At 39.2% G+C, this 24793-nt stretch overlaps 1 protein-coding gene and 1 non-coding gene across 2 annotated transcripts in view; one reads left to right on the forward strand and one right to left on the reverse strand.

The window, feature by feature from the left end:
- Positions 1 to 6: 6 nt before the first annotated feature.
- Positions 7 to 24793, reverse strand: part of MPP4 (membrane palmitoylated protein 4) — a 52354-nt gene continuing 27567 nt past the window's right edge. Inside the window, exons 12-21 of the mRNA XM_023216865.2 lie at positions 21368 to 21406; positions 19097 to 19117; positions 15299 to 15313; positions 13410 to 13451; positions 11117 to 11287; positions 9741 to 9821; positions 5204 to 5297; positions 4707 to 4815; positions 2697 to 2831; positions 7 to 348 (exon numbers count right to left, since the gene is read on the reverse strand). Of these exons, the coding sequence (XP_023072633.2) occupies positions 157 to 348; positions 2697 to 2831; positions 4707 to 4815; positions 5204 to 5297; positions 9741 to 9821; positions 11117 to 11287; positions 13410 to 13451; positions 15299 to 15313; positions 19097 to 19117; positions 21368 to 21406 (899 nt within the window). The 3' untranslated portion in view covers positions 7 to 156. The remainder of the gene's footprint in view (positions 349 to 2696; positions 2832 to 4706; positions 4816 to 5203; positions 5298 to 9740; positions 9822 to 11116; positions 11288 to 13409; positions 13452 to 15298; positions 15314 to 19096; positions 19118 to 21367; positions 21407 to 24793) is intronic.
- LOC111549322 lies at positions 1664 to 1770 on the forward strand. The gene has a single exon (XR_002733693.1). It is a non-coding gene; the product is annotated as a U6 spliceosomal RNA (small nuclear RNA).

The raw sequence follows: 24793 nt of genomic DNA on the forward strand, positions 1-24793 counted from the left end.
TAAAAATTTTTTTCAAATAAGATTAATTAATAAACTACTGCACTTTTAAAGTTGTACACATTATAATGGGTCAAATACTGCTGTTTTAGATTGCAACTGTGGATCACTGTAACAAGGGTACAGTGTTAAAACTCCAGCATTAAACAAGAAGTCTCATTAAGACTCAGTATCTGAGGAAATCCATGTTGCTGGTACCCACTGAGGCTCCTCCTGAGCCTTCTGTATGGCAGACAACAACTGGGCACATGCATCATGCAAGCTGTCATTCACAATCACATGATCAAAAAATTGGCCAAACTGAGTTTCCATTCTTTGGGCTAAATTTTCCATCTCTTGTAGGTCTTCATCCTTTAGGAGAAATAGAAAAATATGGATAGTACAGAATTAATTGGACAAATGGAAAAAATACAGTTTGTTATGCTGTCACATTCAGTCGTGAAACTACTATAAAAACAGTAAGGTCGGCAAATTTTGCACAGATGATTTTTAATAACGTTTAAAACATATTTTCTCAAAATTCTACAAAGCTAGCTAACTAGAAAATAGTAATTGTTTTACCCTCTGTTAATCGAAATAATGTTGCTAAATATAGATAAAATTATTATTTTTTTTAGACAGGGTCCCACTGTATCCCAGGCTGGCATGCAGTGGCATCATCTCAGCTCACTGCAGCCTCTGCCTCCCAGACTCAAGTGATCCTCCCACCTAGGCCTCCAGAGTAGCTGGGACTATAGGCAAGTACCATCATGCCCAGCTAATTTTTGTAGAGAAAATGTAATTATTATAACAGGTATAAACATATCCTTCCAAATTAATGTAAAGCATAAGCAAAGCTGGGAAAAATATATCACTATCCACAGTATGTCATCCTTTATTTCTTAGAAATGTATTACTGAGATAAAGAAATTTTAATTTGTAATTTTTTTTAAATAATAAAAGACCGAAGTTTTTATTTAAAAAATGAGGTCCAATAAATGTCTTCTAAACTACAAAACTTATGTTTTAATCTTTAATCTTAATGTCTGATCATGTTTTGCAAAATTTACTAATAGTTTGCAGACAGATTACTCAACTTCCCATATGAATTTATTTTACTCCTCCCTTTACACTTGAAACTCTTTAACCATATACAACATAAAATCAAAGAAAATGTACCAGTTTAAATAAAATTTAAACATAAATTTCAAGTGAACATTAATCTGATAGGAATAACATTATTTTAAAGATACAAAATGGCCACTTTCAACATGAGGATGGTATAAGCCAGTTATATTACTGTTTCTACTCTTGTGAAATGTTCATTTAATGAAGGTAATTTGGCCTTCACTTGTCACTAATGCATTAAATTCATTGCTGTTATTTTCTTATTAGTTCACGAAAAATAGTACAACTTGTCACCAGTACAATCTGAAACACAAATACAAATGCAGGCACCAAAATCTTGTGGCTTTACAAAGTGACTATACATATGATCCAGAAACAATTTTGTTAATTTGTTTAGACTGCCATAAAAATGAGAACAATTTTAAATGCCCATAAGACTCAACAAATACATTCATGGACTCTACTGTTCACAAGGTAAACTGGAAAATCAGACCTCCATAGTCATTGAAAAACATATGAAAATAAAAATAATAAGAGAAAGGATAATTTAAAGATACCTGTGCTTGCTTTAGCAGCACATATACTAAAACTGAAACAATGCAGAGATTAGCATGGCCCTTGTACAAGCATGACATACAAATATTTAGTGAATCATTCATAGTTTTAGTTTCAGTTTTGCCAGGTAAATAAATTCTGGAGATCTGTTTCACAACAATGTGAATATACTTAACACTAACACTGAACTGTACACTTAAAACAGTTAATATGGTAAGTTTTATGTATTTTTACCCCACATACACACACACACACACACACATACACACACACACAATAAATGGCTGTAATATCTTAATCTAGGTGATGGTTATCTGGGTGCATACACACGTAAAAACTCATTAAACTGTACACTATACACTTTACTGAATGCATGTTATGACTCACAATATTTAAAGTGTATTTCATGTAAAATATATGTATGCAACTGGAAAAAAATCACCTGTTCTAGGATGAAATCACTGATTAATTTCACCTGGCTTGCCCCTTCTATTATTACCATCATCATTTTACAGATGAGATATACTCACTGAGCATTTTTAAAGTAAGCTTTTAAGTAAAAGATAATCTGTTTAAAATACAAATACCAGGTTCATATATGACCAATTTCTGTTTGGCTTTGCAAACTATGGCTCAAGGATTTTTTCTTTTTAACTAGACCCAAAAAAATAAGAAAGAAAAAAATAAGGGTAGCATCATAGCATTTATTAAACTTTATTTTTATATCTGTAAGTGATGTCCATCCAAAAGGTTAAATCATAAGAGCATTATCCATTAGAAACAAAAATTACATTCTCTAACACAGATCCTGTAGAAACAGTACAGTTTTAAATTTTGTGTTTTTTGTTTGTTGGTTGGTTTTGTTTTGTTTGTAAAATAAAACCAGAGTAAACTGGTTTTACTGAGGGCCTTTTGGGGAGGGGGCCAAAAAGGAGGAGGAGGACAATGAGATCAGAGATCCTTGGCCCGACCCAACCCAGATCTCTCCCATGCAGAAGTCACTGAAAGCAATACAGTAATTTTTGACTTGCTCTTACCTTGAACTTCATGTCCACAAAGTAGTCAGTAATAATCTTGGCATTTTTCCGAGATTGTTTCATACACCTCATATTCGATGGCTTTATAAATATGACATAGGGCTTCAGTTCATGAGTTCGAACCACTTGAATATCCTACACAGAAAATTCAAATGCACACTTGTTTTTTGTTTGTTTTGAGACATGGTCTTTCTCTGTCACCCAGACTGGAGTGCTGTGGTGCAATCACAGCCTCAACTTCCCAGGCTCAAACAGTCCACCCATCTCAGCCTCCCGAGTAGCTGGGACCAGAGGCACATGCCACCATGCCAGCTATTTTGTTTTGTTTTGTTTTTGAGACAGAATATCATTCTGTTGCCCAGGCTGGAGTGCAGTGGTGGGATCTCTGCTCACTGCAACCACCGCCTTCCCAGTTCAAGCAATTCTTGTGCCTCAGCCTCCCTAGTAGCTGGAATTATAGGCTTGTGCCATCACGCCCAGCTAATTTTTGTATTTTTAGTAGAGATGGGGTTTTCCCATGTTGGCCAGGCTGGTCTCGAATTACTGACCTCAGGTAATCTGCCTGCCTCAGCCTCCCAAAGTGCTAGGATTGCAGGCATGAGCCACCACGCCTAGCCCCAGCTAATTTTTTTTTATTTTTTATTTTTTGTAGTGATGGGGTTTCACTATGTTTCCCAGAGGGGTCTCAAATACCTGGCCTCAAGAAATCCTCCCATCTCAGCCTCCCAAAGTGCTGGGATTATAGGCATGAGCCACCGTACCTGACCTAAATGCACATTTAAAAACAGAAGTCCTAACTTTCTAGAGTCAACATGAAGCTTCTCAAAATTTCTAAGACCAGAAATTAGCAATTATTTTTAGAGTATCATCTCATGTGCCCCCAACTGCTCAATTCTTAAAAACAAATGAACATTTTAATAATTTGAAGATGGAGTTTTAGAATCAAAATTAAGGTCAAATCCTGACTCTTACTAGCTATGACTAGCAATTGAAATCTTACTAGCTGAGCAACAGTCTATACATGAGAGAATCTCATTTACTGAGAGTAGGATTCTGTACATGATCTCATATGACAAAGACAGACTCTCAAGATGGATCAGCTCTGTTTCACCTTCACTTCCCTTTCCTCTTGCTATTATCTCACATTGGATACTACTGCTATCTCTTTTCCTCTGATTCTCTAGCACACAAAGTGTATTTCTAACGACAAAGAAAACATGGCTGGGCACAGTAGCTCATGCCTATAATCCCAGCACTTTGGGAGGCCAAGGCAGGTGGATCACTTGAGCCCAGGAGTTCCATTGCCAGACCAGCCTGGCAAACATGGCAAAACCCTGTCTCTACTAAAAATACAAAAATTAGCCAGGCATGGTGGCTTGCACTTGTAGTCCCAGCTACTAGGGAGGCTGAGGCACGAGAATTACTTGAACCCAGAAAGCGGAGGTTGCAGTCAGCCGAGAGCACGCCACTGCACTCTATCTGGATGACAGAGCAGGGCCTTGTCTCAAAAAACAAAACAAACACAGACACACACACACACACATATGAAGAAAATACAAAGATCACAAAAATTGGGCCTATGGATTGCATGTTCTTTATCTTACCTTAACTTGCTCACCCCTGCTCCATTCTACATGTGGTCTCAGGAAGGTAGCCACAGATATGACAACATAGAAACCTCACTTCCTTGTACAAAGCAACATCTTATTCACTCCACAAGAAGTGACCTTGATGCCTTTGTGATCAAGGTTAAAGCAAGAAAGATTCTTGCTTCTCTTTGTGACCACCCACTCAGTTCTGCTTTTCTGTATGAGAAGCAAGACTTCTTTCCCAACTAAAACGAAAATGTTTTAAATTGACACATTAAGTAAGATCTTAGATATGAGAAATGGCCTTATTCTTAAAAGGCTAACAGAATAAATGTCTCAACTATAACCTACAGCATGTGCACAAAAAATGGACGATATGCATTCATCGTTTGGGGACATAAATATTCCACCATGGACCCACCTGAGGCTCTAAGTCCATGACGCAGATCTTTCTTTCGTCAAGGACTGTTTGAACAGCATCCACACTAGTGCCATACAGGTGGCCTTTGTACTCACCATACTCCAGCATCCTGCAAGGGCAGGCCAAACAAAACAGAACGCTTTCTACAAAGAAAATATTATTAGTAGTAACATGAGGATAAACTACACTAGAGTTGAATATAAATATGTGGACTTTATTAGCACAGAAAAAATAAATAGCTATTCAAGGGGTGAACATAATGAGCATATCTAGAGTTTATGTATTTCCTCAAGTTCTCCAAGGTTTGCAAACTCCATTCTGCTCCCTTTCCAAACCCAGTGAGTTGGTATGCTGATATATCAATGTACATTTCATGCTTCACTCCTCAGAAACAAAAGGAATTACCCAGGAGCTTTGGAAAATACATAAAAATAGGGAATCTATTTTGAATGTAAAACAACAAGAGGCAAGAATCAGCTTCTAAACCTCCACTTTACCTGTGACTATATATGAGGCTTTCAAATGTTTCCTTGGACACATAGTGATACTCACGCCCATTCATTTCATAACTCTTTTTAGTACGAGTAGTGTCTATCAAGAAAAGGGAATGAAAGGTTTTGGTGTCTTCAAAATTCTTTGATTACCAATATACATTTGAATAAAGATATCTAATCAAAATAAATAAATGAATATATAATCAATTAGATAAAATGCTAGAACTAAAAAGAAGAAGCCTGAATTGGTGATAAGTTCTTATATCAAAATCAGTTAGTCTATAAACCTTTATTGAGTGCATATGGTGTGAAAAAGAATGCACTAGGTATTAAGCCAGCATAAGAAAGACCTAAGGTAACACCTGTCATTACTTCAAAACAAGTGCTAGTGAATTATGTGTGAACCTTTAGATGCCTAAAGGCTCCCAGGTAGCAATACCAATAATATCTTACATTTGGATAGCGCATTTCCCATCATCTCATTTCATTTTCCATACTCTTATCTTAGGTAAACTGTTAATATGTATGTTTTACTCATAAGTAAAGCTTTTGGAGAAACTTGCTCACATTCATAAGACTGATGAAAAATGAAGTTGAAATTAGAACCTATGTGTTCTGACTCCTCCTAGATGAATGTTTTTTACAACAATAGATGCTCAAATTTAAAATGGAGAAAACCCATGACATTCTGCAATCTTGACTAGATGCATTAACACCCAAGTGAGTGGTGATTCATTTTAGGGATCTCTAGGAGGGAAAGATTAGCTGTGTCTAGATTCAGTCTGATTCTTTGATATGGCCACTTTGATTACAGACTCTTCAACTTAAATAGTGACAGGTCATATAGAATATAGGAGTTCATCAAATATCTAAAAGTTATTTGTTGTTTGCTAGTGTGTACTGAGTGCCTACTATGTTCCAGGTATCAATCATGTTAGGTTCTGAAAACACAAAGACGAGTAAGACAGTTTCAGCTCTGCATCCTATATACTATAAAGCTAGTCCCTTAATCTACATTACCACCAGTTCCCTTATTCATACAGAATTTGTGTATTTGCATCTGACAAAGTTTAAGGATAAAATAGATCAACATCTGATGATATCAATACATGGAAATGATCAAGTAGGAGCTCGAAAGCAGCCTTAAATTATCAAAGGAGTTACCAACCTTCAAGGGGGTCTAAAAGCAAATGTCATCTTGAGGTCATTTTTGTATTTTCCTTATTCAAGCCTCTCATCAGATCCTTAGAGTTCCTACAGTTACACCACATCTCCCACAGCTTCCTACTTAAAACAAAATTCTAGTAAAACCTTATAGCTCTCAGGTGATAGTGAATTACGTCAATCTAAACCCAAGATGATTCCTTCTCCTTTGCTTCCATTGGACTAACATTTATATGGTAGGTTAAAGTCTGTGAATTGATGCATAACTTGAGGTATCCATTTTAAGCTTAAAACTTCCATTTAAAAAGCAAAATATGAGCAGTATTTTCTCATTTTAAATGATTAAAATTCTACATTGACATTCTTAAAATCTTCTATATTCTGTGGGCATTTTATTTTTATTCAGACTATCAAAAAATGGTGATTTGACCAGGGGCGGTGGCTCATGCCTGTAATCCCAGCACTTTGGGAGGCCGAGGCGGGTGGATCACCTGGGGTCAGGAGTACAAGACCAGCCTGGCCAACATGGTAAAACTGCATCTCTACTAAAAATACAAAAATTAGCTGGGCATGGTGACATGCGCCTGTAGTCCCAACTACTCAGGAGGCTGAGGCAGGAGAATCGCTTGAACCCAGGAGGTGAGGTTGCAGTGAGCTGAGATCATCCCATGGCACTCCAGCCTGGGCAACAGAGTGAGACTCCATCTCAAACAAAACAAAACAAACAAACAAACAAAAAACACACAGAAAAGGAAAACGGTGATTTCTTTGGTAGTTTTTGTTTTTGAGATTAATGCCCATTCCTGTACATGAAAGCAGTACTTCAGAAAGCACGGCCTATGGGATGCGATCATAAAGCAACTTCTTGGTCTCCCACAGCCCTTCTGTGAGGCAAGATCTTCCCCAGCCCCTGCGTAAAATCCTAGCAGTTTCCCGGCTAGGCGCAGTGGCTCACGCTTGTAATTCCAGCACTCTGGGAGGCTGAGATGGGCAGATCACTTGAGTTGCAGGAGTTCGAGAACAGACTGGCCAACATGGTGAAATCCCGTCTCTACTGAAACTATAAAAATCAGCTGCGCATGGTGGCGGGTGCCTGTAATCTCAGTTACTTGGGAGGCTGAGGCAGGAGAATCGCTTGAACTCGTGGGGCAGAGGTTCCAGTGGGCCAAGATCGTGCCACTGCACTCCAGCCTGGACGACAGAGCGAGACTCTGTCTTTTTAAAAAAAAAAAAAAAAAAAAAAACAACTAGCAGTTTCCATGACTCTTTCACTCAGGTTTAATTTTAAAAGTCTATCATCACTCATGCCACAATTTCATTTTCATCAGCCAGTCTCAACTGACTAATTAAAATTCCATTCCCACATAGTCATCAAAATTATAAACTTCACTTAGATTTTAGGCTGCTGCTTCACACATCTGGCTCAAATTTGCTGCACTGGGGAAGCCTACGCTCAGAGAAGCCAGACAAGAGTATGAGTCACTTCTCTTTCCTTTCATTGTATTTCTACTGCTCTTGCTTCTCCCTCCCCTCGATAAATCTCACTTCCACTGGTTTAGAACTCTCTAAGTCTAGAGTGCGGGGAGGGAGAGGAAAGCAGGAAGGAAGGTTCTGGTTTGGCAAAGACTGATTCTGGCTGCTGTTGGCTTTCTTTAGATTTGGCAGATGCTTAAATCTGGCTCTTTCTCTCCTAAACCATATATTGGGTTATTTTGCAAACCCTATCACCACCACCACAAGGCCTCTCAAGCCCATTCCTATTCCAGTTCGTTGTCTGTGATTCCTTCTAAAGCCAGATATATTTGGGAGTCCACTTTCGGCCTTTTTCTCCTCAGGCTTCCTCCTGGGCAGGAATCATATAACCCTGGGCTGACTTTCTTATACATTACCTGCCCAGATCCGGTCCTTGGGCAACATCACAAGTCTGGCTGTGATGGACCCTATGAGGACAGCCACTTCCCAAATTATAGCCATTGGCCACTTCCTGTAAGCTCTCCTCCTTTGGATTTTTCAGGTATAATTTGGACACCATTCTTCCGTGTCCCTCAAAGTTCAGGGGACACAAAGAAAGTTCTCTAAGTGGTCCCCCTAGGTTCCTCTGTCTTGCCTTGAGGGGAGGGGGGAGCAAGCACACCCACACACTCTTCCCACTCTCAGCGGGTCTGGAACACACAGCACGGCTCTCTCCAATAAAAGCCTCCCTGAAACGCCCTCATGAATCTCCCTCCCCAAGCCTTTTATACCCTTGAGATGTGTGAGGAGTTTAACTTGTTTTCACTTTCCTCATTTAAAGATGTGCATCTTAGTGCCTCAGTCAAAATTTTAACTTCCTTTTACACATATTAGAAACTATGCATTATTATACATTATTATAAACATGCATTATTATGAAGTTTCTATTTTCTTGAAATCAGGAATTCTCTCTCAAGTCTTGATCTTTTCTATTTTTACAATAAAACAGCTTTTCTTAGAGTGATTTTAAGGATGAATCTCAGTATGAAACAAATAATTTCTTCTATTTTTAGAATTGCAGCTCTCAAATGTCTTAAAGCTTAAAAAAAACCCTCATATAACAACTCTAAGTGGGTAAAAAATTCACACAACTCTACATAAAGTCTGGAAGATTGTGTTTTAGGAGTTGGTTTGGAGCTGGTAGTAGTGAAGGGGGAGCTTAGGAGAAATAGAGGAGTTATGAGTAAAAGAAAATAAGAAAACACTTTTTTTTTGAGTCAGTCTCACTCTCTCGCCCACACTGGAGTGCAATGGTGCCATCTCGGCTCACTGCAACTTCTGCCTCCCAGGTTCAAGTGATTCTGTCTCAGCCTCCTGAGTAGCTGGGATTACAGGCATGCAGCACCACACTCAGCTAAATTTTGTATTTTAAATAGAGATGGGGTTTCAGCATGTTGGCCAGGCTGGTCTTGAACTCTTGACCTCAGAAGATCCACCCACTTCGGCCTCCCAAAGTGCTGTGATTGCAGGAGTGAGCCACTCTACCCAGCCAGAAAACACCATTTCTAAAACAGTTATGTATTATATAATCATACTCATAAATTTATATAAAGTTGTATGTGCATATATCAATTTTTAGATAGTAAGTACTGGGTGTATGTTAGCTATTATTGCTAACTATTAGTTTGCCTGAAAGGCCATCCATATAATTGTTAAGAAATAGAAAAAAGCCCATTTAAAAGCCAGCAGCCTACATTCCAATAAACCAATTTTCCTTATTAAAATAAATATGGTTAGAAATACTTAAGAACTATCCCTAGTGTTGTATATTTTTACAACAAAGATGGAATGACATAGTTAAATGAGATCAGCAAAGAAAGTTTTACCAAAACACAAACCATTATGAAAGCAAAACTAAACATACGTGGCACAGCACTTTGAAAATGGCTGGGATTAAATTCAATAAGTTGTCTTCTGAGCTCATTTACTCCAACACCAGAGGGTCCTAAACACAAAAAGTCACACACAGAAATCATCAGATGTGGATAAATATAATTATGTGATGGAATCATCATTTTAGTCCTTCTATTGAAGAAACTTGAGAGCAAATATTTTTAGGGCAATTATGTAACTTCCTTTCGCATAAATTGGAAGAACCCCAGAAAACTTTTGGGAATTTTTCTAGCGACCCATAGAATAACCCACATTGCTTCAACATTCAGGAATGAGGTAAGGAATCGCAGGAACCTGACCCCCAGCCAACTCTATCTAATGTTGAATGCCATGAGAATTAGCTGGTCTCATTTTAGAGAATCACAGAGCTCTGCCTTTCCTTTTCAAATGAAGTTTTTATCAAGTCAAAACCAGAAACCAGCCTTGACAATTATAGGTTCTGTGACTTACAGAATTCAGGGGTACATTCCTGACAGGTGATTGAGTGAGCACCCCCATGTCCAGCTGGAGGCAGGGCTGACTTAATGGGTATAGAACCTGTGCAGTTACACAGGGCCCATGCTTAGAAGGATACTGTGCTTGGATGAATTATCTGCTATTGTATCTTGAAATCCTTGATAATTTTTTAGCCAGGGGCCCTTGCATTTGCATTTTACAATGGGGCCTGCATATGATATTGCTGGTCCCAGCTGTAAGGCACGTTGTTCTGCTCTACAGGGACCTGCCTTGCTCATGAAGCTAAACACGCAGACAGGAAGGCAGTAGGATACAAGTTGCTACTGCTACAGGGACCAGCTTTGCAAAAGTCATGGGCACAAAAGCAGGTCACTCCTGCACTAGATTTGCCATGATCTTTATAAGGACCAAAGATACAGTTCAGAAGATGTTACTTTTCTAAGTGAGGTAATTACAAATTTCTTAGGAGAATGGACTTGAAGAATTTAACACATTTCTCAGGGAAATGGACGTTAAGAATTTATTTTCATGATACAGGTTAATGATCTGTCTGGGGAAACACTCATGTATGTTTATAGAACAATTCTAAGGAGACAAAAAAAAAATCTCAGTCATAATGACATCATAATACTTGTTATATAACAAGTAACTATATAGTTCATGGACACCATAGCATACCACATTCACTTGTAGATTTTTTAAAAAGCTTGATACAATAAAATGTTACTTAAAAACCCACAGTACAATGGTTTTATTTTGTTTTTTAAAAAAGGTATTTGTATGGGGGTCCATAAAGAGTTCTACTTTTACCATCATTCCCAATATGAGACACCTGAATCTAGAAGGAAAACTCCTCAGGGAGGAGGAGAGAGAGTGCATGCTGGGACATACCCATGAGCACTATGAGGCGGTACTTGTCTGAAGGGCGTCGCTGGTACCTCACCACCTCCTCGTAAGGGGCACCCACTGCACTGTAGCAGCTGCCGGTGCAGCACACACTGGCATGCAGCGGGCTGAGGTGAGACTTCCTGCGACACAGGCGCATGCTGCGGCGGAAGCCAGCTAGGGAGGGGAAGTGCACAGAACATAAGAACCAGGCAGGAGAGATCACTTGTAGCCTCACACCTGACGAAATATGTAGCAACCACGATCCTAAAGTGTTCGTTAATATAGTCACATCTGTCTGAAGTTAGAAGATGGGAAGTCATATGAGGGAAACATATGAAAATGTCCCCTGTGCTAGCCCATCTCGCACCTGCTCTGGACCAGGCATTATCCTGGGTGCTGGGGAGAGAGGGCTCAACTAATCCAAGGCCACTTTCTCATGAAATCCGCATTTTGTAGAAGGGGAGAGACAAAAATTAAAACAAAAAACAAAAAACAAAAATAAGTACTTAGAAGAAGACAAGGTAGATAGAGACTGATGGGGGTGCTTTTTTAGATAGGCAGTAAGGTTAGAGTATCTCTGAAAGGTTGGCATTGAGCAGACATCTGGAGGAAGGCAGGGAGCCAGATCAGGAAGCCTCTGAGGAGACAGGCAAGCCAGGTCAAGGGAACTGCAAGTGCAGTGGTGCAGAGAAACAAACTGTGCTTGGAGCATTTGAGGAACAGCAAGGAAACCCGTGTAGCTGCAGGGCGGTAAGCAACAGGGAGTACGAAACAGGGTAGTGGGAAGTGGCTGGAGCCAGATCACACAGGGCCTCTGAAAAGTGTTGGATTGTTGTGGAAGTGTGACGGGAAGCTGTTGGCGGTGGCATGATTGGATTCATGTTTCTGAAAGACTCCTCTGGTTGATGTAAACCGTAGAGAAAGCAAGTGTAACCTCAGGGGAGAGCAGTTAGGAAGCTACTGCAGTGGTCTGGGTGAGAGATGAGGATGGCTTGGGCCGGGGCAGAAACAGCGGAGCAGGCTCATTTTTCACATTTTTCAGGTGGTTTCACTAAGACACAGACAGATTAGGTGGTTGCTTAGGACTGTGTGGTCAGCGCAAAGTTGGACACATGGATCATGATTTCTAAGCTCCTAGATTCCTGCTTCATCTGCCTTTAGAATCATGGGGCTTTCTGGTATCTTCAGAGCTGTTTGCGGGTCCTCTCAGCAGATAGAGTTAGCAACTCTATGTGTACATATAAATACACATGCACACTTCAATCTATATTTGTATGTCTATATATTGAAAACCATGAGTTCACACCAGTACCTACGATGTCAATCCAACACTAGAGGACTCATTCTAGACTTCCCCTTTCCATGTTTATAACTCCCTTCTCTAACAGTGAGAACCCTGGCCCTTGTTGTCCTCAATACATTTGCTTATTGTATCAATCAAGAGCACTTAAGTGTGCAAGATAGGGGACAGACAATGCCAATCGCCTCGCAGAAAGTGTCAGAGCCCAAGCTGGATGAGGCAGGCATCTTTGTAAAGCCTGTTGGGCATCAGAGGCCAAGTGATGGCAGCTGACCTCTTGATTTTACTCTGGCTCTGACAACCTGCACCAGGCTACCATTGTCCCCTACACAGATGCCTTCTTTACCCTGCTCATGCTCCTTACTCTCCACCTTTGTGTAGCTGCGTACTCTGTTCAGCTCTACCCGATAGCTTTTAGGCTGAATGATTCTGAAAGCAATACAGAAAGGTGGCCCCTTGTTTTTGTGTTTTGTTTTGTTTTGTTTTGTTTTGTTTTTTCACACTCCCCTGATGATTCCAAAATGCACCCAGCTTGGGAACCAACCTTCTAGTTTAGAGACCCTGCAGCTCTGCTAGTCTTCCCCTGCCTCCCTATAGAAGGAAGCCCAGAGCGGTTTTAGATGAGTGGTACCTGGTCCTACAAAAAGCTCTGCCCAGGTGACAGATTATAGAAATGTGGCCATAAGAAGTAAGTTTAAAAGTCAGAGATTTTGTCTCTTTAGTGTAAGATAAATAGGTTATGAAACAGTCTGAAAGAAAACAAAAAGATTTTTGTGTTTGGTGAGTAATTAATAGATACCCAGTGGAAATGAGAGGAATAACAATGAATAATTAATAGATCAGAATATTGACAAGAATAAAGGACAGAAAGAAAAGGAAACTAGAACGAGGAACAGGTTTGGAAATGTCCATCAGCAAAAGAAGCTTTCAAAACAGTGTCAGGCTTGGAAACGTAATTTAACAAGTGACAGAGACCCACCTCGTATTATCACCTACCTATGAAGAACTTCTGACCATAGCCAACAAATTCCTCCTTGTCTACAGAGAACAGCAGGAGCAGAATATGTGAGAACAAGAAGTTTATTTAGAACAAATTCACGAAATTATCTTCAACTTTTCAAGTGACTACCTTAGTAGATGGCAGCAGAGTTCAATTTATCCTTGAGTGGCTCATTGAATGTTCTAAGCATTTTTCATCCTGTTATTCACACACAACAAACTACAGAGATGCAGTTCACAGAATTTGAGCATTATACTGAATGTATTCTGTCTAGTATGGTTAAAGCCAAAACCAGTTTATTAATTTTTAAAGATAAGTTTCCTTAGGATATGTTTAAAAATACATATCCAGTTTTTATGTTTTTACTATGATTCAATATCTTATAACTTTAAACAAGCTTAAAGTGGTTCTTTTTTCTTTTTTCTTTTTTCTTTTTTTTCTCCCCTGCTCTTGGTGCTCAGTCTGGAGTACAATGGTGCTATCTCAGCTCACTGCAACCTCCATCTCCCAGGTTCAAGCAATTCTCCTGCCTCAGCCTCCTGAGAAGCTGGAATTACAGGCATGCACTACCATGCCTGGCTAATTTTTGTATTTTTAGATGTATTTTGTATTTTTAGATGTATTTTTAGATTAGAGATGGCATTTCACCCTGTTGGTCAGGCTAGTCTCAAACTTCTGATCTCAGGTGATCCACCTACCTTGTCCTCCCGAAGTGCTGGGATTACAGGTGTGAGTCTTGTTCTTGACCATACTGTTTATAACATTATTTTTTTCTGCAGCTCCTATAATTAATCTCTTTGCTAGATACGGGTTTTTATTTTCTCCCTCTTAAAAGGGTTCATTCTATATAAAATAAGATTTGCTCTATGGCTGCCAAATGTTTCTGATTGGCCAGGACTCTGAGAGACAAAATGAGGAAAACTGTGCCCAGTGCCTCTGAGGCATCTAGAGATAGTTCAAACTCCTGTTTCTCCTTCCATTGAGACCTCAGAAAAAAACTCCAGAAAAAAAGTTATAAGAATATTATTTTCAAATTACTTTTTACTTACGTTCCTTCTCATTTATACAGCTCTGCTCTAATCATTTAAGTAATATATGACCAAGTGCGGTGGCTCACATCTGTAATCCCAGCACTGGGAGGCCGAGGCGGGCAGATCACTTGAGGTCAGGAGTTCGAGACCAGTCCACCCAACATGGTGAAACCCCGCCTTTACTAAAAATACAAGAAACTAGCCAGGCGTGGTGGCTTGTGCCTGTAGTCCCAGCTACTTTGGAGGCTGAGGCAGGAGAATCACTTGAACTTGGGAGATGGAGGTTGCAGTAGGCTGAGATCATACCACTGCACTCCAGCCTGGGCAACAGAGAGAGACTTTGTCTCAAATATAAACATATATATAAAATATAAAGAGCATTTGTTAAGACAACGAACTGACATATGCAACCTTTTTTCTGAAACTTTATTTTTTTTTAAAGTGTTTTAAAATACAAAGAAAGAAAACATACCAATATCAATTCCATCTTCTGGTAAGTATGTACATTTTCTCACTTAGCTATGTCAATAAGTTTAAAAAGAAATGTTTTCTTGGGGACATATTCATAAAGCTTAATTATTTTTATTGTTCTTTTAAATGTTATCTATGAAACTGAATATTTAATCATTGATTTCACCCACAAAATGTCATATCCTTGGAGAACCTCATAAACTTAGTTTGGAAGTGTGTTTCCTGGGGAAAAAAATGTAAATATGAGGGGAAAACCATAAACAAAAACAAAACAAATACCGTATCTTCATCTTAAACATTATCTGGGCAAGTATTCATTTTGAGGCACTGAAAGATCTTAAACATAGTTCTATTTGGTGTATCTAGGAAATAAAAACAATTACCTTCTGAAAGTTCCTCTGGAGATTTGGGGAGGTGCAGAAACAGACATGAAAAGTTAAGCCTTTAAGAAGATCGTGTTAGTCATCAAATCAAGGCAAATGACATAAGCAAGACATTCACATCACCACTAGCAAAAGGTAAGTCGGGTAAGGCCTGGCAAGGCAAATGATCACCACGTGATCGGGCTTGAGAAACTGATTTGCCCTGACTCCACTGCTTGGGACAGTACCTTTTTCTGAAAGTTGCCTATCAAGACTCTCCCTGAAGGCTTTTTAATCCAGGAAGACTCTACTTGGTTGGCACAAAATGGAGCTTGAAAAGGAGAACTTAAAGGAAAGTAACAGGTTTGAGCCTTCTCTCTCCTCTCTCCCCGAGGCAGTATTGCAGCAGCTCTGTGAAGGGGAGGAAGTGGTAGAAATGCCGCTAGGGCTGGTGCTGCAGCAGCCTCTGGCCCGAGCAAGCGACCTCATTCCTTCCCCTTCCTGGGTCTCACACACTTCCATCCCCAGCTACCCCTTGAAGACAGAGGAAACTGAATGTGAAGCAAACTGTTTTCTTTGTTTTCTAGATATCACAAAATAGCCATATTCTGTTTTTGGTTTGTTTGTTTTGAGATGGCGTCTCCTCTGTCACCCAGGCTGGAGTGCAAATGGCGCTATCCCGGCTCACTGCAACCTCTGTCTCCTGGGTTCAAGCGATTCTCTCACTTCAACCTCCTAAGTAGCTGGAATTATAGGCATGAGCCACCACGCCTGGCTAATTTTTGTATTTTTAGTAGAGACGAGGTTTCACCATGTTGGCCAGGTTGGTCTTGAACTCCTGACCTCAAGTGATCCACCCGCCTCGGTCTCCCAAAGTGCTGGGATTAGAGGCATGAGCCACCATATCCAGCCTTCTTTTTTTTTTTTTTTTTTAAATGGCACTTCTGATTAAATAAACTACACCATCACCTCGTCACCTCCTGGTGAAATTCAAGGAAGTCATACTATACTTTATTCATACTACAGACCAAAACTGAAGAAACTTAACTGCTCGCTAAGCAGTCTAAGTAACAAAACTAAGCATCATGGAATGAATGCCAAGGGTTCTATGCTTAGAAAATATGCCAGCTGGGTGCTAACTGTTCCTTAATTGAGCTCCTAAGAAAGCTGGGTTCAGAACGAATCAATGCTTGAGAGTTCTCTTTTCCAGCTGAGAGGAGTCCACAAGGGGCGCTTTAGAGTAGGCAACTCCCTCTGCAGTGCTGTTCACCAGGAACTGGCTGCTGACTCCCGCAAGGAACAAGATTTCACAATAATAACACCTGCTAACACTTGTGCAGCACTTCCTGTGTGCCAGGCACTGTTCTAAGCACTTTATTCATATAAATTATTGTTCCCATTTTAGAGGTGAGGAACCTGAAGGGCAGAGAGGTTAACAGCCAGAGAACCTGCAGTTAGTGAGTAATGAACCCAAGGTTCAAACTGGCCGATCTGGCTGGAGTCTGTGGTCTCACCCACTGCCTCTCCTTCCACAGACCCACAAACGCTCCCCGGCCTCAACCACAACCTTCGCATGTGGAGTGTTTTCCAGTGGAATAGAACAAAGAAGGATGAGAATAAGCTAGAGAAATTAAAAACTAAGCCAATCCCAAACACTGGGCAAGTATAAATAATCAATTAAATTATTTCTAACAGGCCAACCATCTAATGGAAAATAGGACATTTTGAAACAACATAAATGTAAATAATTTAGAAAAGTGGTTCACAACTCATCTGTCTCAATGCTCTCTTTTTTTTTTTATAACTAATATTTGTAGCAATCTCTCTACTTTTATGAAAGGAAACTCATAGATGGCATAATCTACCACACATGTAATTTAAAAAATCAATACAATGCTCCAGCTGTAACATAAAAAAACCTTTTAAAGGAAGTAATTTATATTTTTAAAAATATATATGTATTTTAAAAGTATATACATACGAGGCAGGCGGATCACTCAAGGCCAGGAGTTCAAGACTAGCCTGAGCAACATGGAAACCCGTCTCTACTAAAAATACAAAAATTAGCTGGGTGTGATGGTGCACACCTGTAATCCTAGCTACTCAGGAGGCTGAGGCATGAGAATCACTTGAGCCTGGCGGGTGGAGATTGCAGTGAGCCCAGATCACACCACTGCACTCTAACCTGGGTGACACAGTAAGACTCTGTCTCAAAAAAAATTTTTTTTAAGTATACATATCAAAATATAAATCCTTGGGCATAACATCTTTGGAAGACCTAAGAAACTACTGGATGCTTATATTAATATTTACTTATAACAAAGAAGCATGGATTCAAGAGAATTTAAAAAATCAGAAAATATTCCTTATATGAAGTACAGAAAAATAGAAAAGAAACAGGTGGACACTAGAATAAAAAGTGTTTTGGTAAGTAATAAAAGGTTAGATTTATTGGTATGTGATAAGAGAAAGAAGGAAATTGCCTTGAGGTAAAGATAATATGCCAAAGCAATTAGAGACCAATGAAATGGAGAAAATGAGGAAAAATAATATGCCTGGAATTGGGTGGGTCATGTTAACATGCCCTAGCAGGTTTGCAGTTTAAAGATAAAATTCTGTGGGGCCTATTTTGTTTTTAATGATTTCAATATTATTTTGAGGGACAGACACTTGATACTTACCGTATGTCATCAATAATAACAAATAATGTATTAAAGAAAAAGAAAATTAATTCAGTATAGATATACTTTCCAGTTTATTTACTAGAAATATCGAGTGGACAGGATACGTGGAATAAATCATTCAATAATTGCAAGGCAATGTCTGCATTCTGTTTGAATGTCTCTCTCCATAATGACTGTCTTCTAAACCACTGTGTTTCTCATGCTAAATCTTATGAAAACTTTTTGTGTGTTGAAAAATGACCCTTTTATATTTGTAACAAGTTTTGTCCAGCAGGACATTCAGAAGCTATGTGGGTCAAGAGACACCAGTTAAAGGCCAGGAGTATCCTCCAATCAATGTGACAATAAAAAAATGCTCCCAAAGAGTTCCAAAATGCTGCATCAGGGACAGTGTGAGAAGTGCATCAGGGACTGTGAGAAGTACTGGTTAAGGTATAATCTACATTTCACAACTGCACTGTTGCTGTATTTTTTAAAATACATTTTACTGTGACCAGGTGTGGTGGCTCACTTTGGGAGGTCAAGGTGGGAAAACCACTCAAGGCCTGGAGTTGGAGACAAGCCTGGGCAACACAGTGAGACTTATATCTACAAAAAAATTGAAAAATTAGCCATGCATGGTGGCATGGGACTGTAGTCCCAGCTACTTGGGAGGCTAAAGTGGGAGGATCACCTGAGCCAAGGAAGTGAAGGCTGCCGAGAGCTATGATCATACCACTTGCACCTCAGCTTGGGCAACAGACTGAGACCCTGTCTCAAAATAAATAAATAAATAAATTAGCCAGGTGTGATGGCATATGCCTGTAGTTCCAGCTATTTGGAAGGCTGAGGTGGGAGGATCACTTGACGTCAGGAATTCGAGGCTGCAATGAGCCATGATCACACCGCTGCACTACAACCTGAGCGACAGAGAGATTTTGTCTCAAAAAAAATTAAAAATTAAAATTAAAAATAAACTTTAAAATGTATATTTGAGATTGACAACATGATGTGGGATACGTATAGTTACTTTTTAATTTTTTTTACTGTTGATATATTTAAACAATTATTATAACCCTAAATATGTGTATAAATTGCATCAAAATTTGGAATATACATTTAAAAATCAGTACCAAATACTCATTTTTTTACTCACCAGATTCAAATGTTTCTTCATCTATGATTTTCCATGGAGGCAAAAATAAAAAATGTTATTACATGACCATCTACACTGAGTCTATATTTTAAGTCTAATTCTCTGGTCCCCTACTTCTGCCCATACACCACCTTTTAAGTTTTTTTCCCAAATCAAGGTCAAATCGATGGTGTCTCTATGGCATATATCAACTTTAAATGAAAGATATGGTATTCGGCAGCTGAGCCATGATGACAGTCAGGGTTGCAGCAGGAGCTCAAAATAAATAAAATAATAGAGGATAAATAAAATAAAATGTAAAAAGCTCAGAGGGAAGGGGAAAGTGGAATGTCAGGGAAACCCGCAGAGATTGTTGGCTACTGCTCAGCTTTGCTGCAGAGGGCTTGCCGATGTAGGAGGGGTGCACCCTGCCTGAAGAGTTGGAGACCCACAAATGGGGGTGATGGCGAGGACAGTGAGCATATGAACAACTTGATTATGTTGGCTTGATCGAGTGGCTGAGAAGGATGTGAGATAAACCAACTTCCTCATTAGTTAAAACAACTCTTGTTAGCATTTTAAAGAGAGATTAAGGATTAAGAAACATACATGGAGGGCAATTTGAAATATATGGCAACATTGCCAATGCATGCATCCTAGGATCAGGCAATGCTGCATCTAAGGTATTCTCATGCATGTAAAATGATATATTTATACAGCAATTCATTGTAGCACTGTTTATAATAGAAACAAATGGACATAACACAAACGCCTACAAATAAGTGATTGTATCAGTATGCAATAACCAATAAGCTGTTTTAAAAAATAAAGACAAGGCTCTGTATGTGCTAAGATAGAGTCACCTCCAAGATTTAGAATGTTAAGTTAGAAAAGCCAGGAACAGAACAGTGTGCATTTCATGCTATCAAAGGGTATGTGCATTTGGATTCAGAAAAAAAGATGGGGGTGATGAAGTGGGGAGGAGAAATATACACATCATTGCCTTTTTTTTTTTTTTTTTTTGCTTTTTTTTTTTTTTTGAGATGGAGTCTCACTCTGTCACCCAGGCTGGAGTGCAGTGGCACGATCTCTGCTCACTACAAGCTCCGCCTCCCGGGTTCACACCATTCTCCTGCCTCAGCCTCCCGAGTAGCTGGGACTACAGGTGCCCGCCACCATGCCCAGCTAATTTCTTTTGTATATTTTTTAGTAGAGACAGGGTTTCACTGTGTTAGCCAGGATGGTCTCGATCTCCTGACCTCGTGATCCGCCCACCTCGGCCTCCCAAAGTGCTGGGATTACAGGCATGAGCCACCACGCCCGACCACATCATTGCTTTTTTGTGCACAGAATATGTCTGGGATGATACTGAAGAAACTATTAACATTTATTGCCCCAAGAAAGAAAAATGAGTAGGAGAACATGGAAAGGGAGGAACTTCTTACTGAATATACCTTTGTAGTTATTAAATTTTGAACTATGTGAATTATTACCTAATAAAAATATAATGAAAATTGTAGAAAGGAAATGAATATTACTGCAAGTTTTAAAAAAAAGTATACTTGGTAAAATAAACATAATGTCAGCAGTATTCTGCAGTTGTTCTGGAAAATATATGTGAATCATTGAAATGCCCACTGTTTCAAAATTTTATATTGTTCTTTCACTTCTAAGAACTAGACTAGCCTATAAAGCAAAGATAGATTCACCTATCAGACTAAGGTTCTCCAACTGGTCTCCTAACAAAATCCTAGTGATTCTTAAGCCGGTCTTATTTCTGCCACTAAATTTGAAAAATCTTTTCCCAATTTACAAAAAAATTAAAGAATAGAAATGTAAAAAACTTTCATGCATGTCTTCTCATTTTGGAACCTACTACTATTTATCTATACTAGAATCTACCAGAAGATGGCATCAAACTTAATAATAAAATATATATTGCTCTTTAAAATTTTGATACTGCAATATTTTATGTTATTTCACAAAGAGCAGAGGTTTCCAAGTGTTCTACCATCTGATATGCTGAGTGTTACTAAGTGTTCCTGAGATCATTTACAAAGTGCTGCTTTCTAGAACATTTTCTAGTAGATCAGTGGGAACCTGGACACATTATCACAGCGTCTGCTTCCAATGGCCAGAACTACAGAAGAAAGATGGGGGTGGAGGGTCATTTTACACATTTCTCTCAGAGGAAAGGCCCATGGCCCCTTTGGACACCTCTGCTTCAGATAATCTATAATTGACATGCTTCATATTTCTTCTAACAGCAAAGCAATCAAGAGAAAATGTTACCTGCTTCCACACATTTCTCATCAATCTTCATGTCATCGTCTATAAAAGAGTACAGAAAGGGAGAAACAGAATTTAAAATGTGTCCGCATTAAAAACAAAATTTCATGGCCAGGCATAGTGGCTCACGCCTGTAATCCCAGCACTTTGGGAGGCCAAGGCGGGCGGATCACCTGAGGTCAGGAGTTCGAGACCAGCCTGACCAACATGGTGAAATCCTATCTCTACTAAAAATATAAAAATTAGTCGGGTGTGGTAGCACACACCTATAATCCCAGCTACTTAGGAGGCTGAGGCAGGAGAATCGTTTGAACCCAGGAAGCAGAGGTTGCGGTGAGTCGAGATAACGCCATTGCACTCCAGCCTGGGCAAAAAGAGCAAAACTCTGTCTAAAAAAATAAATAAATAAAAATAAAAAATAAAAAATTCCCTATGTATGTCAATAAAACTCATAAAATAAAAATAAAAAACTATGTATGTCACTAAAACTCCATCCACCTTATGATAAATTTACTTTTAGAGCTATTGCTTACTTGGAGAGATAAAAAGGGCTCTCCTGTATTAAATGAAAATGTATGATGTGGGAGGCTATATAATATAAAAATGGTTAAAAACTAAAAACCATAGGCTTTTGAATGCTGCACAAATTAGTTGATCTCTAAGCCTCTGTTCTCCATCTGCAAATGGGGAGAGTAACAGTACCTACCATATAGGCTAGGATTGAGAAAATGCATGAAAAGCTCAGGCATATGCTAAGTACTCAATAAATGTGAATTCTCTTTACCTTTAGCTGAAGTATATATAAAAGAAGAAAGGAATATAACTTTAAAAACTACTTATCCTAATTCTCAAAACTCTCTACAGCACAACCTAAACCCAGCTTGGAAGGTTGTCGTCCACTTCTCTCCTTCACGCATCTTATGCTACCATTAGAGTGGACATCACCGCCTTTGCTACCCTGTTCCCTGTGCCTGTCATGCTTCTAGGTCCATCCCAAGCACTGATCAGAATGAATACCCCCTTGCAGAGCATTTTCTTCCTACTACCTTGAACTGTCAGCTACTGCACATCTATTCTACATCTATAACCATTCGGGGGTTTGCCTTCTTTGTTCTTCTAGACAGCTTCTTGAAGACAGGGACCGTCTCACTAGTTTTTACAGACTCTTACTACAGTATTTTGCACATAGTGGGCAAATGGTAAATTATTTCTTAAATTGAGTTTTCTTTTAAATATCAAAATATTTAATTTCTGAATTTTTTTTTTTCTTTCAGCACTTTACATCTTGTTTCTAGCAGTGCCCATCACATCCCAGGTGCTCAACAAATACTGATTTAATAAATGAGGCTAATACAGGTTCCAAAAGTACATAGTCTGTAAAAGTGTAGTCCAAAGTACAGTCTGTAGAATAAGCTATAATATAAAGTAACGCCTATCACCACCCCTTAAAAACTACATCATTCATTAATGTTTTTAAATGAAATATGAAAAATTTTATGAAATAACACTGTCTTGTACAGGTAGGGACACAGATAAACAAGTGACATGGTTTAGATTTCCCGCACTGTCATTTGCTTACTTGTATTCATTTAGAGATTATTTTCCTAATTAATTAGATTAATTTAATTTCCTAATTAAATAATCAGATTGTTATTAGCCATCCATAACAACAGTGAGTTCATTAGTTCCCAGAACATAACAAAGTTGTTTTTCTTCAGGGCAAACGAACACTAAAATTTTCAATTTTATTTTACAGAGGAAGGTACAAAAACCAGGCATGATTATCCAGTAACAGCACAAGAAGCTCTGACTTTTCTGACGCTTGACTCTGATAAGTGTCAAGTGGCCCTAAGATAGGGCCACTGATTTTTGTTCTCCTCAAATCAATAATTCCACATTATCAGCTAGGATAATGTACTGAATTGTGTTCCCCCCAATATTCATATGTTGAAGCCCTTGCCTTCAGTATGGCTGTATTTAGAGATAGGGCCTTTAAGGAGGTAATTAAGGTTAAATGAGGTAATATGTCTAGGGTCTTACATTGATAGAACTGGTGGCCTTATAAGAAGAAGAAAACATACCAGATCAATCGACCTCCCTGTCTCTCTCTTCTTTTTTTTCCTCTCTCTCTCTCCCCATGCCCCCCACCACCATCTCTCTTCTCTCTCTCTCCCTCTCCCTCTCTCTCTCTCTCCCTCTCCCTCTCTCTCTCTCTCCCTCTCCCTCTCCCTCCCTCTCCCTCTCCCTCTCCCTCTCCCTCTCCCTCTCCCTCTCCCTCTCCCTCTCTCTCTAAGGATGCACAGAGGCAACACCAAATGAGCACACAGCAAGAAGGTGGCTGTCTGCAAGCCAGGAAGAGAGGCCTCACCAGAAACCAACCCTGCTGGAATCTTAATCTTAGACTTCCAGCCTCTGAAACTGTAAGAAAATAAATATCTGTTGTTTAAGCCATTTAGTCTGTGGTATCTTGTTATGGAAGCTCAAGCTAAGACCATGGCCTTATCACCCACCAATACCATAGAGTTCCCAGCTCCCCTCTCCCACCAAGGGCTACGCCCAGGTTCCCCTCCACAACTCTTAGCATGCAGTCTATAACGTGACCCTGAGTAGACAAACCAGAAGCAGGCAACCTGGACTTGCCCCTCTCTCCCTCTCCTTCTGCTCTCGCCTTCCTATGTCATACACCCTTTTTTGTTTTGGGGGGACACAGATTGGAGCCTTGTTCCCATAGATCAGCCTTCAAAAGTCATTCTGCAGTTCTCTGGTTTCCCTTTCCAAATTCAAGGATGAACTGTGGATGGTGGCTAAGGGGACACCTCTTCTTTCCCCTCTCTGGAAGCAGACAGCATCTTGCTTTGGGGTGTGTGTGTGTGTGTGTGTGTGAGAGAGAGAGAGAGAGCGCGCACCATCAAAATGAGTCATCCAGATGGTTGGGCATGGAGAAGGGGAAAGGCTAGTAACTGAAGGTCCCATTTGTTTCCTAATGCAGGGCCTTTTAGACAGACGGAATCTTGAATCCAGATTACACTGTTTGCAACTACTGACAACTATTCCTACCTTCTCTGGATGTCAATCTTTTCATCCATAAGATGGGAATAATAATAATTTCACTATGGTGTTATTGTTAGGTTAGGTAACGTGTATAAACCAGTTGAAACAAAACATCTCATCAGTTTCACAGTTTTTATTGAGTTCTTGCCATATGCTATGCTAAACTCTGGAGCTGCATATAAATGTTACTTCTCTTTTCTTTATTCCTGTCAGTGTTAGGACAATTATATTTTGCATGCATATCTTTGAATGACACATGTTTACAAATTAAGGTATTAATGACTATCACACTACTAGGTATATAGGAAGAGCTTAATAAATAGCTGAATGGAATTAAAGTGAATTTTTTTTTTTTTTTTTTTTTTTTTTTTTTTTTTT

Source organism: Piliocolobus tephrosceles, chromosome 11, assembly GCF_002776525.5.
Source record: "Piliocolobus tephrosceles isolate RC106 chromosome 11, ASM277652v3, whole genome shotgun sequence".
Classification (NCBI taxonomy): Eukaryota; Metazoa; Chordata; class Mammalia; order Primates; family Cercopithecidae; genus Piliocolobus; species Piliocolobus tephrosceles.